The sequence below is a fragment of the Haemorhous mexicanus genome, chromosome 2, assembly GCF_027477595.1.
Source record: "Haemorhous mexicanus isolate bHaeMex1 chromosome 2, bHaeMex1.pri, whole genome shotgun sequence".
In the NCBI taxonomy this organism is placed as follows: domain Eukaryota; kingdom Metazoa; phylum Chordata; class Aves; order Passeriformes; family Fringillidae; genus Haemorhous; species Haemorhous mexicanus.
In genome coordinates this window covers 25145933-25162479 of record NC_082342.1, presented here as the reverse complement: position 1 = coordinate 25162479, position 16547 = coordinate 25145933, and the positions used below count along the sequence as shown (strand labels likewise).

General features: G+C 41.7%; 1 protein-coding gene across 4 annotated transcripts in view; it reads left to right on the top strand.

Moving 5' to 3' along the window:
* The window catches only part of DCBLD2 (discoidin, CUB and LCCL domain containing 2), a 46652-nt gene extending 38948 nt beyond the window's left edge, over positions 1–7704 (top strand). For 3 of the 4 annotated variants that reach the window (XM_059837923.1, XM_059837924.1, XM_059837926.1), the window contains 7 exons: positions 748–895; positions 1306–1476; positions 2477–2570; positions 2947–2996; positions 3833–3970; positions 5011–5429; positions 6968–7704. In XM_059837923.1, the coding sequence (XP_059693906.1) occupies positions 748–895; positions 1306–1476; positions 2477–2570; positions 2947–2996; positions 3833–3970; positions 5011–5429; positions 6968–7048 (1101 nt within the window). In that variant the 3' untranslated portion in view covers positions 7049–7704. Of the gene's footprint in view, positions 1–747; positions 896–1305; positions 1477–2476; positions 2571–2946; positions 2997–3832; positions 3971–5010 lie in introns of all 4 variants that reach the window. The other variant, XM_059837925.1, reaches the window with a different exon arrangement.
* Positions 7705–16547: the final 8843 nt, after the last annotated feature.

Below are 16547 nucleotides of genomic sequence, written 5' to 3'. Positions count from 1 at the left end.
ATGAGTTCTTTGTGTGCAAGGATGGCAGTGAAGGACCAGCTTGAGCTCATCCTTCACACAAAGTCTGCACCCTTCTCTTGCAGAACATCATGGCTTAGTGTGAGACTGAGGAGAGCTTTCACATTCTGAACCCCAGTTCTTCTATTTTGTTGTGGCTCAGCACTTGCAGGCAGCAGCCACGAGAAGACAGTGTGGTTACACACTTGAGGGTGCCTCCCAGTGCTTTGTAAGGAATACCATCCTCAGACAGGCTGTGCTGAACTGCTGGGCTGTGTGAAGGCACCATTTAATTCCAGCATGCTCAGTGTCACAAGTCCTTGTTATCCATGTGTATTTGAAGACTAAGTGTAAAATACCAAGAAGGAGTTAGAATAATTTAGTGCCATAAACATGTGTAACAGCAGGCCGTGTCTGGGGAGCATCAGTATGATATTCCATGGTACCTTTACTCTGAACTGTGTAGCTGTGTGCATACATGTGCACACACCTTTCTTTGTTTTATTTAGTTGTAAATGTAATGGGGCCAAGGGAGTGGACAAGGGCAGGCAGCAGCGCTGTTCCGGGGTGTATTGAGTCCTTCACTGTTTATTCTTCCTCAATAAAATGGCAGCAGCGCTGTTCTGGGGTGTATTGAATCCTTCACTGTTTATTCTTCCTCAACAAAACATCAAAATTGGTAATACTTACTCAATTACTATTGTATTTGTAGAATTTAATGTTTCTCTCTTTTTTTCCCTTCTTTTCTAGATATTTCAGGGGAATACTGAATTGTACCAGGAAGTTCGCAATAATTTCATTCCACCTATAATTGCACGTTTTTTTAGGATTAACCCCTTAAAATGGCACCAGAAAATTGCAATGAAAGTAGAATTACTAGGATGTCAGTTTAGTATAGGTAAGACAACTAAATCCTTCAACTGTGTAAGACAAGAAGTGAAACTATTAAGGTTGTACATGAAATTACTAAGACTAAGAGTTATATCATGGGTATGTTTTCAGTAAGTCTGAAGTACTTCTTGGCTGTGTAATCCTTCTTTAACTGGTATTTCTGAGTTTATCCAAAAGTTATTACATTTAAGAAGAAAATACTGAATTTAGGTGTACACAAGGTAATTTACAAAATAAGTGTGTCAGAAGATGCCAATCGCTTGCTTTCCATGTCATTGATTCCTGGTGAGTAGTTTCCTCGTTGTATAACATGAACAAAAGCTTTATAGCAAACTGTTCCAGCTGTCTTCTCCTGAAAAGGAGATATGGAAAACTAGCCCTCAAAGAACTTACCTTATAAATCCTGTTCTTCTGAAGGTCGTGCTCCTAAAATCACTTTGCCACCAACACCTCAGAACAAGAATTATGAGAAGAATGCTGACTTTGTGGATGACTTCCTTCATTCAATGAAGACTTCGCTGCAGACAGATAAAACAACTTTCACACCTGAAATAAAAAACACTACAGTGACTCCAAGTGTAACCAAAGGTATCCATCGTTAAACAGTAGAAATGTTTGGAACTCCTTATAGTGCTTTGACATATATTGAATGTGCTTTCTGCATTGAAATTTTCTCAAAGCTTAACAAATTACAGCAGATTATCAATATTTTATTTCTAATATTTACCAGTTATTAAATAAACAAATTATAAAAGATGTGCAATTGCATGCTGCATGAAGAAACAAAACCAATCTGCCAAGTAACATATATATAAGATAAATGTATATTCAGTATATATTTTATAGATATATAATAGTTCCATCTTCCAGAGCTTGTTCAAATGGTGTTCAGCTTTTAATCACTGAACAAACTTTGTCAGAAGGAAAAGTTGTAACTTGGACTTCCCTTCTGAATTAATCGGGTGTAACTGCTTTATTTAATAATTTCTTAGAACAAAACACCTTTGATACAGCAGATCTTCTCTGGAGCAGTTTTTTTGACATGAAATTTGAAAAATGTCACCTGGCATAATCATTTTGTTTACCAAAGAAAATGGTCAGAAAAGGGAACAAAGTCACTTCAGATGTGTGCACTTCTGAAGTGTCCTTTGGATGGCAGGGGACACACAGGATCACACAGGTTGGCAGGATCACACACAGACCCAGCACTGACTGATTGGGTTTAACTGTTAAGGTACTGTAGAATTTACTTCTTAAAGGAGATTTGAACTTATATGGTGACACAAAAGGGATTTTCTGCATAAATAATAGAATTCATTATTGTAACAGAAAAACCGTATTTTAAAACGAACTGATTGATTTTGATGAAAAACCCTAAAACACTACCAGCTGTGCATGCATATAGAAGAGCCAGATGTTAATTGATGTTGCGCTGTGGAAGTATCCAGCTGAGTAGCTTAGCTGGGGGATCTGGTGTGATAGACTCTAAACGTGAAAACTGTGTGCTCTACTTAGGTAATTTTCAAATCAAAAGCTGATTTATGAGAAACTCTTTCTGTCTGACACCACTTAATTTAATGGCTTTCAGATGTGGCATTGGCAGCAGTTCTGGTTCCAGTGCTGGTGATGATCTTCACTACTCTGATTCTTATCTTAGTTTGTGCGTGGCATTGGAGAAACCGGTAAATGAATAGATGGATGAAAGTGCTTTAAATGACTGTGAGCCTGGTGTGTAGGAATGAAATGCTGCATGTATTGCTGTGGAAACTCTGTGGTCTGCACTTGTGGAAAGAATTGCATTCTTTCTGAGAAAAACATCACTTGACTAGCGAGGACAAAACAGCTTTTTGTAACTGCTTTCATTGGAAGTGCTTTGACTGAAAACTAGCTTCTCTGGTAGCAGCAGACGGGTGACGGGAAGCCAGGTTACTGGTGCTAATACATTAAATTTGAGGACCAGTTACTGCCAAGGTGATAGTTGCTGAGCATTACTTAATGCATCTTTTGATAAGCAGACTAGTTAAAATAACACTTTTTTCCTTTTTTTTTCCCTTACAGCAAGAAAAAAACTGAGGACACATATGATCTATCTTACTGGGATCGTGCAGGTAACAAAATGGTTTTATGAAACCATATGCTCAGTGGTTTTTTTGTTCACTGTTTATTTCAGATTGCAGTTACAGTTTCCACTAGCAGAAGCTTCTCTAATGCTAACTGAGGGAGGCAGAGCAAACTGAATTTCTTTTGTGGACCAACTTAATTGTACTGCTTCTTTCTTTGATTTCCTTTTTTTCAGAAATAGTAAATGTCATGTCTCCTGTTAGATCTGACCCCTTCAGGGTTTTTGTGAACAAAGTAGAAAACCTTTTAATTATACAACACAAGGAGAAAATTTTTAAGGAATGTCTCTATACATTTGATAACTGTCTTTCATCTTAGCGTAGAAGTTGGGTCAAAAATTTTGTTTTCATTGCCCTAGTAAGCATGTGGGATTTAGGTATATCTTCCATCCAACTGTCTTGTGCCTCATAAACTTAAGATCAGACAATTGCACCAGACAGCTCTTTGCAATGGTCCTGAAACCACCTGTGCCCCATATGCAAAGGCCAGCTGCAACAGTTGGGTTAGTACTGCTGTGTGACTGTGCTTTACTTCTCTGGCCTCTGTTGAAAACTTGCACATCCGTGTATCTGCTCACTGGCAGTCTTAAGTATGTCTTATGCTTTAGACAAGGAACCTTTTAATCACTTTCATTTGCCACATATCTTTCTGATAACTCACAGCTCTGATGTCTTAGGGTATTAGTCAATATAGTGATAATTGAGTTATTTACCTGTTTCAACAAAATACAAGCTGTGCTGAAAAGTATTTTAGTAGCTTAAAACACAGTATATATGCAATCTTGGGTGGGTTTTTTTTTTCTTTTTTTTAAATTCATATGAAGGATGGTGGAAGGGGATGAAGCAGTTTTTCCCGATCAAATCAGCAGAACATGAAGAAACTCCTGTGTGCTACAGCAGCAGTGAAATCAGTCACCTGAGACCAAGAGAAGTCCCAACAATGTTGCAAACAGAGTCTGCAGGTACTTTGTGGGCCATGTTTTTATATATATATATGTATGTATGTGAATGACATGCCAAAAATGTCAGGAATCTGGCTGCATTTAGTTATTTCCTCGTTTTGGAGGGGAACAGAGGAGAAATGAGTCATTCTGTGGGTAAGTATATCTCTTAAAATGCAGGCTTTTTCATGTCTGTTCTCTCATTTTATGTGCTATAGATAGACACTTGCCTAAGTAAATGCAGTAACTGAAAGATTCCTTACTTGTTTTTAAACCTCATAAAGGGGGAAAGAATTCCTTTAGTTATATTTTCATGCACTGGAAATAATTTCATCACAATATTTTCGTGCACAAATTTGAAATATGGCACTTGATTCTCTACCTTCACTGCATGGGTTAAATCAAACTTGGGATGTGGAAAAGGAGAGTTTATGGATAGTTCCACATGCCCTTTCCTGGTGAGCCAGGCATGGGAGGAGGATGACTGACTGTGCCTTTGGTTCTGTGTTTACCTGCTGATGGCAGAATTGGGCAGATATACAGGACTTACAGCTTCACTGCAGGCAGAATTAGCTTTCTTGTTTGGCTGCTTGTCGGTTTTACCCAGCTAGTCAGGCTTTTCACCTCCAGCTTTTGTAACTCAGATTATCTGTTGAGCTAAAATATCTCAGACTACATGCAGGCTTCTCCTCCACAAGGACCACTTTTTATCGAGATCCAGGCAGAGCAATTTTATTTAAATCTAATGTAAATAGAAGAACATTTCAGTCAGCTTCATTTTCAGGCAGATTTGCAGCATGGGAAGTTGCAGCTCACTTGGGAAGAAGTATAAACCTGAGAAGTGGGAATGTTTTGGTTTTGGCTACCTCAATGGCTTTACCTATTGGGTGGAAAGGAATCCTTTTCCAAAGCAATTGGCATTGGTGGACAGAGATGGACCACTGGTTTGATGTAGGATAGTGATCTCTGGCAGACTATTGACAGGCTGTATTTAATGTGATGCCACTGTAAAACAACCCAGTAAGTATTTATGTTTTGTTTTGTTGGGACTTGCAAAACAGAATATGCTCAGCCTCTGGTAGGGGGAATTGTGGGCACGCTTCACCAGAGATCAACCTTCAAACCAGAGGAAGGAAAAGAAGCCAGTTACGCTGACTTGGACCCTTACAATTCCCCGATCCAAGAAGTTTACCACGCCTATGCTGAGCCACTGCCCGTAACCGGACCTGAGTATGCGACTCCAATAATCATGGACATGTCCAGCCATCCCAGCACCCCTCTTGGGGCTCCTTCCATTTCCACCTTCAAAGCTGCAGGGAATCAAGCTCCTCCACTGGTTGGGATGTGCAATAAACTGTTATCCAGGACAGACAGTGCATCCTCAGCACAGGCACTGTACGATATACCAAAGGGGCAGCCGGGGCTGGGCAGTGCCGACCAACTCGTGTACCAGGTGCCGCAGAGCGTAGCCCATCCCACTGTGAGTAAGGATGAACAAAGTTAGCTCATGAGTAAGGTAGAATGATGGCTTGTTTCTAAAAGCAGTTCCATAAAGCTCACAATTTCACTTTTTTAATTCCATTGTTTTGGTGTTGTTAGTCTTAAATAATACAACATTGAACCAAAAGACGTGGTATGGGAGGTCTGGGAAAGCTCTAATTCTGCTTTTCCTGAAGCTGTATGGACAATTAAGAGCTTGTCTCCTGCAAAACAGTGGACTTTTTAATTACTGCTGTACAAATGTCTGTCAGACATGAGAGAAGAACTCTTCATGATTAGCTCCAGTAATTCATAGATGTGAGTGATAAATTAGGGGAAACAGTTTAAGTACAAAAGCCAGTTATTTCTTCCTAATGGTACTATTTTGGGGGGCGGGGGGAAGCCCACCTCAGTACCCAAAGCTCTTAATTTCTGTTGCAAGCACTACAGCTTCTAAAATTCCTCTTTTCATTGTAAAATGTCTGCACAGCTTTGGACTTAACAAGCTGCTATCAGGACTAATGGCAAAAATCCCTTTAGCTTTGTGGCATAAAATAGTTTTGATTCTGAATTACATTATTTCAGCTTTTGTTAACAGAATTGGCAATTTTCAGCTAGCTGTGTGTTCCTCAGAACGTTCCTGCTTTTTTGGTTAGGTTAGCCTTCCAAACCTAGAGGCTGCTTTCTTGTATAATCTCTTTTCTGCCTCTTCACCTTAAGCCTCTCAGTCATATTTCTTCCTAGGGATCCAGGAAGCCCAGACTGAGAAAGCAAACTACTTGGGAACTGCTTTTACATTTTTCCCTTGTGCTTGTGAGGGCCACTTGAATATCATCTGCCTCCAAGTCAGACTTCCCTGATGATCAGTTCAAGACGCATTCAGGTCTTGGAGGTGACTTGAACTGAGAAAGGCCCTGCCCTGTCCTCCCCCAGAGTGTCCATTTTTCTGTGTTCAGGTGTGAGCTTAAACAAAAAAAGATCTGTACATACTTCTGTGAGTGCGTAAGGAAGCACACAAATATTCTAATGGTGCACAGTTTGTGTTAGACATGCATTTAGCACATATGGTATGTTTTAGCACAACTGCCAAATTTTTTTATGATCGTTCTTATTAGAAACATGAAAGATTCCAAAACCTTTGCAAATGAATGAGTACTATTCCAAAGAGTGTCCATTTCAAACTTATTTATTGGAATTTGTATCCTTTGAATGTTCCAGTGTTCTGTACTATGAAAACATTGCAGTCAGTCATTTACTGGGGTAATGTAGACTCATTTAGCTAGGTTATCACAAAATAAAAACAGTCTGAATGGCATATTTGCCATTTTTTATCTTGTTAAAAAAAAACCCCATGGCTTTCTCACCTAAGTAGGAGAACACCCCACTATGAAAATTTTTATTCTAACAGCACAATTGGAAGGATGTTGAATCAACCCATACATGTGGACCCTCTCCCTACACAGTAGGAAGTCCAGTTTTATGGACTTCAGGTGTTATTGTTTGTTTGTGATGAAATTTAAAGCCTTGTTTACTGCCCAGGTCCTTAAATGCTGTGGACGACGTCTGAATGGAAGCTGCAATGCTGTTCAAGGGGCTGCCACCATGCTTTATCACCAGTAAAGTTTCATCACTTACCCCTGAAAATCTGTTTGTAGAGGGGCTGTGTATAAACTCTGGAGTCAAAAATCACTTGTGGCCTGTTCAGCATCTAAAATAGATTCTACACACCTGGATTTGATTTTTACTGCAGACCAAGAATGGTAGAACTGTGGATAGCTAAAGGCTAAGGTGGTGTAAGAATTATGCAGTTTCTGTACAGTGGGTTATTTTTTAAGCAAATAGAATGCAGTTTCATTATCTGAGGAGCATAAGCTGTTAAAGAAATGGATGTTTTTAAAATTTAAGCCCCTTTTTGGAAGGAATTTGGTCCCAAGCTTTGGTCCTGCTTCAGACTTTGAACATGTTATCTACTAGGGCTAAGATACATTTTAATATGTAACAGTTGTGTTTAAATTGCATGGCACACTAAGACTAGAATTTCCCTGTATATAATAACGCAAATGTGCATTTCATGGGTCTGTTATATGTGAAGACGTGTATACCAAATGTATTTCAGTATTGTTTGGCTTGAGTATTCTCCCAGAATGTATGTTCTTACCTCAGCATGTATTGTAGTTGCTCAGTATTTGTATATGTTGCTAGGACTTAGACTGTATAAATAGTGAGGGGGTTTTATATGTTAAAAAGTATTTTAAATAAATTGTACATACATATTACTCAGTATGTTTGCAGTTAACGCCTACCTTGTATCTAATTCATCTGCAGTCTGGAAATGCCAGGGTTATTTGTGAGTTACATGGGATCATGCCCAGTCTCCAACAGTTTCCTGGCAGCAGGTGGGCTGGTCCCTGTCCCCAGTCAGCCCAACCCCTCTGCACTGCTGGAGAAAGCTGCTGGTTCAGTCTTCAACCAGACCATGGCTATTGCCAGTTACTGAGTAAAACTGATGCTGCTTGTGCTTTTTCCTCTTCTTCATGTGAATTCCAGCACTGCAGTGCCTCATACAAAGAACTCAGTCATAATTACTCTTTGATGAGTAAATGTAGTGTGAGTTCACAATGTCTCATCTTGTCTTCTGCGCCACCTGTGGCCAGTGAATGCTCAGGAACCACCTAAGATAAAGAAAACAATGACAGCAAGTAGTAGCCCTCTCAGTGAGTGGAGATTCTAAAGGAGGGATGCCCATACAGATTATTTCAGCAGACAGTCTGTGGGTAGGTACGTGTGGCTTGCCCTGATGTCAACGCACTGGCTGCTGCTCCAGATCACTCCTGTGGAGTGGTCTGTCAGTCAGAGCCTGCTGTCCTTCTTTTCCAGTTGAGATGTCCAAATCTCTGGGGCCTTAGAGACCTTGACCTTAGAGTGTGATGGCTCCATCTGTGTTCAGCTGTCTTGACGGCTGTTTCTGTGGTTGGATGTTATGAACAGCCAAAGTCCAAAGGCAGGGGCTGTGCCAGCTGAGCTTCCTGTTGAAGGGATTTCACAAGAGACAGTATCCTGGCTGCATATTTTTTTAAATAAACATCACTTATCTCTACATCCCACTTGGTTGAGAATTACCAGGGTGAGGAATTCCAAACAATAATTCAAAGGAAGAGAACTGATTCTCTCTTCTGGGTCTGGCCTTCATTCTTGCCAAAGCCAATGGCAAAAGCCCTACCCGTGGCATCTTGGTGGCTATTACCAGCTTCAAAAGGTGTTTCTTTATTTCACTCTTCATTTTTTTTCTACCTGACACAAACTCTGGGGGCGCCAGGGGGTATGGAGGATCCACTGTTTTTCTAAAGAAGCCATAACCCCTTGAAGGATCTTTCCTGTAAAATGAGTTCCCCTAAGTCTGTTGCTTCTACAGTTCTGTATCTTGGAATAATTTGTTCCAAAAATACCTTAATGATGTTATGCTGTAGTTGCTGAAGCAGTTGGGAATGCTTCTGGCCACCTCGTTAGCTGATATACTATTACCAGAAGATATTTAAGCCTTCCCACTTCGGACATCTCGGTAAAATCCACTTGGCATTTTTAGAAAAGACATGCAGCCCAAGGCCTCCCTTCCCTGGCAGCTTTCTTTGTAACCCTGTTACTGGCTTAAGCACAAACCAAGCAAACTTCAACAGCTGTGTTTGCCAGACTAAAAAGACCCACAGCAAAATACATCTTGAGGAAGGCTTCTGCCAATCCTCGAGAACTCCAATGATTCCTTTAGTGGAGTTGTTCTAATACTTCTAGGGCCAGAGCTTCTGGTCTCCATTGTTTGCCATCCCTTGTAAACTAATTCTCTCTTTTTCTCTCTGCCTCACTATTTTTATTTATCTCCAGCTCCTCTGGTGGAAAAGACAGTTTCTCTGGCAGTGATTGAGTCACTGGGAGCAAAGGGAGGGTCTTTGAGAGTCCTGGCAGAAGTATTCTCCTTTCTGAGCTTCTTCATCTGACAGTCAATTGCCTGTTGCCTCCTCCAAGTACCTTGCCTGATGTCCCCTAATGTACATCATTGCCCCCCTTTTTGGTAAATTCACTACTTGCAAGAGAGGAGTAATTAAGCTCTCATGTGCTAATGTTTTTTCCCTGCAGATTAATAAACCTCTTTCCTCCGACAGTTTTCTAAACATGTGTACCACTCCACATGCGTGCTTAGAATCAGTATGAATATTAATTCACAGGCTCTTAGAAGCACATACAGTTCTGCAGTCTGAGCTGACCATGTGGGCAGCAACATCCTCCCTTCTTCTAATTCCCTTCCCTTAATAATAGCATCTCCTGTAACTCGCTTCCCTTCTAATACCTTTGAAGGCTCGTTAGTGAACACATTTCCTCCTTTAAGCCAGGGGGGTCTCCTAAATTTTCCCTAACCCAGGTCTGGAGATCTGTCACTTGAATGCAGTCATGGGTTTCTTCCCAGCCCCCCCCTCTCCAGGACTCTTCAAAGTCCTTGTTTAACAGGAGGCTGGGTTAAACCCTTCCCCACTTCTAAATCCTAAATCTTTTTGTTCCATTAAATAAGTTTTAGACTGTAATAACCAAGCCCTGGACATCCACTTAGAGGCTTTTTCACTTCACAAAACTTTAATTTGATGTGAGACTTTGGTAAGTCTCATAAAACATTCTCTTGCATCAGTTTTCAGGCTTTGGTTACTACTAAAGCCATAACTGCACAATTCTGCAGACAATGAGGCCAGCCTCCTAGTCTCTGGGTTTAACACCTTAAAAAAGTAGGCAACAGGCTGCCATGTAATCCAGTGTTCCCACAGTAAAATTATTTTAGTATGGTCTTGTTGACATCCACATAGAATTCAAATTCTTTTTCCCTGTCCAGAAGGGCTAGGGCACAAGCTTCAGTTTATCCGCTTTTTTTTTTTTTTCCCCCTAACAGTTTAAAATTCTGCATTCCTTCTGGTGTCCACTCATGCAGTTTCTTAACTGGCAGGACAGGAGTATTATAGGGAGACATGTATGGCTCCAAAAGACCTGCTTTTAACAGGGACTCAGTAATAGGCTGCAACCCCTTCTTTCCCTGCCTTGGAAAGAAGGTATTGCTTTTTAGACACCACTTATCCTGGTTGCTTCAAAGTAGTTTGGAGAGGCCCCATAGCTAATTTTCCAGATTTCCCTGGGACTGCCCACGCTTAGGGGTTTACTGCAGCATGAGTTTCTGTATCACTTTTTACAGTGTTATTTTGCATTCCCAATGTAGCCAGCAAATCCCTTCCCAGTAACTTACAATTACAAGTAGGAACAAACAGAAATTCATGCATTTCAAATATATCCCCCAGATGTAGTAATCATGGCTGAAAGAAACTTCCACTTTCCACTTACCCCTGAAGAATTAAAGAACTTCTTGACAATTTTTCCCTTTAGGGCATAAAATTCAAAGTGAATTGAGAGGCCCCTGTGTCTATCACAAAAACAAGTCCCCCCATTCCGGACCCACCCTAAATGTTATCAAGGGCTCCAGTGTGGTGGGTCCCTGGTATAATGGGAACCCCTGACACCCCTAACAATCCATCTCCATTCATCACTGGGCTTGATCCTCCTGAGGATGTAGTTGTTTCTATGGGCAATCTTGCTTTCAGTTCTTGCAGACAATACACTGATTCTTTCCAAGATGCTCTTTGGGTGGGCTCTCCCCTGCTGAGGAGGTAATGCCTCTGGCCCTTCCTTGTGGCCAAACTTGTCCCTTCTGTCCTGGGGGCCCCCTTGGGACCTGCACTTTATCCCTCTGCAGCAGTAAGAACACTGCCATCACCTTTACCTTCACCTTTTCCTCAGTCCTTCTTGCATACACTTGCTGTATCTTTCTAACCAGTTCATCCAGGAACTTTATTCTGCCCTTTCTTCAGCCCCCCGCCTGCTACTGCCTGTGTGTGCTCATTCTCTCTCACACAGCTCAAAATAATTTGTTTCTCCAGTGACCCAAATAAAATCCTTAAAATCCTAATCCTACCATGTATAATTTGCATTTCCCAGATATTCTTTGCTCCTCCTCTTTGTGCTCACCCTCTTTGCCATACACCACATACTAGAGCCAGTCCCCATCCTGCCACAGTGTCCAAACGCAGCCCCTGTTTGGCACTCCCAGTGGGCACAGTCAGCAGGACCACAGGCAGCTGGGGTGTCCAGCAGCCTCATGGGGGCTGGACGTCCAGAAGCCTCATGAGGCTCGGGGGCCACTGCCATCCCTGCCCGGGTCAGGTGCAAACTACCTCAGCATTCTCCCAAGGGGTTCTTCGGAGATCTCTCTGGATCATCATCCCTTTTGCCAGGACCTGTTGCAGGCTTTACCTGTGCTGCCCTCTGTGGGTGCCCTCTCAGGTTTACTCCCCAAAAAATCCCATTGATTGGTGACATTTTCAGTGGTCCTTCTCTGTGGACTCTTCATAGACCCTCTAGTCCACTACTCATCTGTCTTGAGTGGACACTATTGGGTAGTCAACCAATTGCCCAGTGCCAGCTGCCACCAACGGGAGCTGATCACCAAAGCTAGCTGAGGGGTGCCTTGAGCTCCCACTCACTGCCATGGGTTGGCAGAAGGACCCCGTTTCAGTGCTCATTTTCTTAGGAAAATTAATCCCTGATGCCAGAGATTTTTGTCCAAAAAGAGACATAGGAGTCTCGTAACTTTATTGGAATAAAGGGAGACGCCATGGGCCATTTCCCATGGTGTCTTTCAGGTGGTTGGGGGATGCAGCCCCCTTTTTGATCTGAAGTTTCCCACTGCATCACCCTCTTCTGTGCCCCACTTTAAAATGTACTCTCCCTTTTGCTATGTAAAAGAAAAAAAAATAAACTCTTCCTAATTCTGTGAAGTCTCTGTTCTCTTGCTCTGGCTTCAGGAGTTTTACACAGTTTTGGCTGAGCAACAGTCTGTGTTGATTAGTAACGGTTTCTAGAGCTAAGAATTTCTTCTATTACTTCACTAGCCATAAGTGAAAAAAAGCTGCAACAGGTGTGACAAGTTCGGGCATCGGAGCAGCAAATTTAAATCAAAATTTATGGAGAGAATGACCCCCCCCCCCTCCTTGGGAAACACAAAACCAAGCGCAAAGCGCACAAATGCTCCCGCACCAGGCGGCTGCCTGGATGTCCTCCACTCGGCAACACCAGGATCTGCAGGAGTGAACGTGGAGACAGCAGTAGACATCACTTTGACAAACACCTATGTAGAGGTCATACCATCAACAGCAAATGGACTGTTGGGCTATGGATTTAGTGCTCTACTGATAGAAAGATCATCCACATAAAAACAAGGCTTTTTTTTTTTTACCTAGACTGATTGATGCAGATTATTTAGGCAATATTGGGATAATGGTGCAGACTTGGAGGCCACCTATCCATATTCCAAAAGGTGCTAGTTAGTTCCATTTGAGGCCAAGGTTCTGAAACACAGGGTCATGCATAGAGGGGAGGGAGGTTTTGGGTCAACAGGAACCCCTCAGGTAATGTTCACGTTACCGTTATCAGGAGCAAAAACAACTAAACCCATTACTTTTCAGCACCCTGATGGAGGAGCTCTCACGAGAAAAGCTGCATTTCTGGACGCAGGTTCAGGTGTCACCATCGTTCCCTTGTTTGCATAGCCTGCAAAATGACCTCTGAACACCTTGTGAACACCTGTTATGGTTGTGCGAAGTATGCAAATGACTAGAATCAGTAAAACACTCTTAACAGTATGGGTTGATGAGGATGCACATGTTTGGGCTCAGATGAGATCTTATGTGATGACTACAACAATCTGGCTGCTGGGACGAGATGCATTGAGCTAGAGGGGTTTCTCTCTCACCAATGAGGGTTTTTAGCAGTGGTCATTAAGGGGCTGCCAACCATAAATGAAAATGGTTAACAGCAACACCAGTCTGGGTTGATCAATGGCTGCTGTCTAAAGAAAAGCTTGTCCATGTTAATGAACTGGTTGATGAGCAGTTGGAAAGGGAGCATATCATACCTTCTCCAAGCCCCTCGAACACACCCATTTCTACAATTCCTAAAAAATCAGGAAAATCGAGGTTATTACATGACCTTTGAGCGATTAATGCTGTAATGCAAGATATTGGACCCTTGCAGCCTCACCTTCCTTCATGATCAAAGTTACCTGTTAATTGGCAGTTGTTGATTATTGATTTAAAAGATTGCTTTTTCACAATCCCCCTGCATGAGAAGGATGGTGAGAAGTTTGCCTTGTCAGTGTCATCCATTAACAAAGCAGAAGCAGCAAAAAGGTATCAGTGGGTTGTATTGCCACAAGGGATGCGAAATTCTCCCATGATGTGCCAGCTGTATGTTTGTTGCCTGGGCACTAGCCCCACTGAGAAAACAGTACTCACAGTATCTTACCTATATTATATCTTATCTATATTACATAGCAAATATTATTATAGCAGGAGAATGCCTGGATACAGCAACCCTGCTACCTGCCTTACAACAATTGCAGAAGGCAGGCCTTCACATTGCCCTGGAAAAAGTGCAACAACAAGCCCTATGGAAATATTTGGGTATGCTTATCACTGAAGCCCAAATTCAGCCTCAAAAATTAACTATTTGTATAGAAATTGGGACCTTCACAGATGACCCCCAAAAAGTTAACTGGGGACATACAGTGGGTTTGTAGCACCTGTGGAATTACTAATTAAGACCGTGAGCCCCTAATGCCATTATTGAAAGGGAGAAATCAGACCAATTTGTTGCATGAACTATCTGAAAAACAACAGAAGACTTTGACTCAAATTGCCACTAAACTGGGCAATTCCTTTGCAGATTGTTGGTCCCCTAATTTACCATTTTCCGTGGCTATGCTGAATAGAGAAAAGCACATGATGTCTATCCTAATGCAGTGGGATAGCCAGGCTAATCAGACACTAAATATCCTAGAATGGCTGGTTTTACCATGTAATTTGAATGAATCCTTGACCACACGAATGGAAGCTATAGCCAAAATTGTGATCAAGAAAGAAAAGCAGACACTGGAAAATGCAGGAATGGAACCCTAAAATATTCTTCCACTAGCAAAAGACTTTTTACAATGGTAATTTTAGAATTCAGACACCTTACAATAGGCATTGTTAAACTTTCCAGGTATTGTTAGCACTCCTTTTGCCCCTCATAAGCTTTTTTCTTTGGATCAACAAGTGGAAGAACTTCCTTGACTATCGAAACAACCTGTAGAAGGCCTCACAGTTTTTACTGATGCCAGTTGAAAAACTTTTAAAGCAGGTTTTACTTGACAGGACAGAGGCAAATGACTCAGTGAAATCCTTGAGGGACCAGGAGATTCTTTACAGCATCTTGAGTTATGTGCTGTTATTATAGTGTTTGAAAAATGGCCCAATGATCCCATTAACATTATTTCTGATTCTCTCTTATGTAGTAGGTATTATTGAGTGCATGGAGAAAACATTGCTCAAGGAAATTCAAAACCAGCAGTTGTGGCAAATCTTTTTGCAACTATGGCATTTACTTAATTCTCGCAAACAGAATTATTTTATTATGTATATACAGAGTCACTCTGCATTGACAGAAGGCCTGGCCTTAGGAAACAAGAAGGCTGACCAATTAGTGGCACCACTTTGGGCCTCTGCTTCTCCTAATATCAATAAGTTTGGCCAAGCCAGAAGGGCTCACGAGTTTTTCACCAAAGTGAAAACGTTTTACCCAAACATTTGGGAATATTGCTGCAGGATGCCTGTTCACGATGCCAGATTGCGTCCTGGAGTAAACCCTCATGGCCTAGAGCCCTTGCAAATGGGTATAAATATCTGTGCCTCTTTTGGTCATTTTAAACGCGTTTGTGTAACCATAGACACCTTTTCTGCCATGGTTTGGGCCACTCCTATGACAAGTGAAGGGTCTAATTTTGTCATTTAACACTTGGAAGGCTGCTGGCCATCATGAGTTTGCTTTAGAAAATTAAAACAGATAATGGATAAGGATATATAGCCCAACAGACCCAGTATTTCTTGGATGGTTGCGGGGTAGAGCATAGCACAGGTATTCCAGGGAACTCCACAGGATGAGCTATCATTGAAAGGATACATCAGGTGCTGAAAGGACTGGTGGTTAAACAAAAAACAGGGGAGAATGGGCTGAGCCCACAGGATAGAGTGCTGAAAGCAGTCTGTGTTATGAATCATCTATGGTAAGTAGGTAGTCGTAGTGAACCACCAGTAACAACACATTACTCAGGCTTGCAGCAAGATTCTGAATTGGTACAGCACCAACGAAAAGTTTGTTCTAAAAATCCTCTGACAGGGTTATGGGAAGGACCTGCAGATTTACTGGTGTGGGGAAGGGGTTATGTTTATATCATTACAGACAAAAAGCTCTAATGGATACCAGTGAAACAGGTTCATCCCTGGCTTGAGAAGGACACTCTGATCCCTAATATCAACAATGAACCAACAACCAGCGCTACCTGAAACCATCAATTGCCCTCAGAATTGTGAACACTTTGGTTATCCTTGGGTGAGATTAGAATATGTGGGGTGTAGATCAGATAGGTGGTGTGAGTTTAAAGGAAGGAGCTTCCCCAGGTGTATAGAGTGCAGACATCAGCACTCCCAAAAATTTAATACCTGGGTGGTGTTATCCCAAATGACAGGAATAGCGGTTAATTCCCCTGAAACCTGTCAAGAAGCACTGAATTTGTTTGAGTCTTGGGAGCAATTGGGACAGGCTATTCAGTGGTATCATAACAAACTTTGGAAGCTCAAGAAAAAGGAGAGAGAGAATAAGATCAAGGCCATTGAATGAGGAAAAGGAATATTTATTCCTGGGACATGGGGAGTTAGACCTGAGCAGTGAGAACAAACGAAGAGAAGGTGGGAGGAGAAGAACCAAAGGAGACAGAATAGGAAAAGAGCACAAAGAGGAAGAGGCACCGTCAGTTTGGATTTTATCCCTAATCTCATAGGGGAAAAGTTCTTTGCCAATATTAAGGATGAAGAATAGTCTTAGAGTAGATGTGTAGTTTTTGGATGTTTATCTGTGTTACTTGTGATATGTGGCAACATCTGTAGTGAAGAAAACATTAACCCACCGGGATGGCATGTGACTTACTTGGGCCAGTGCTACC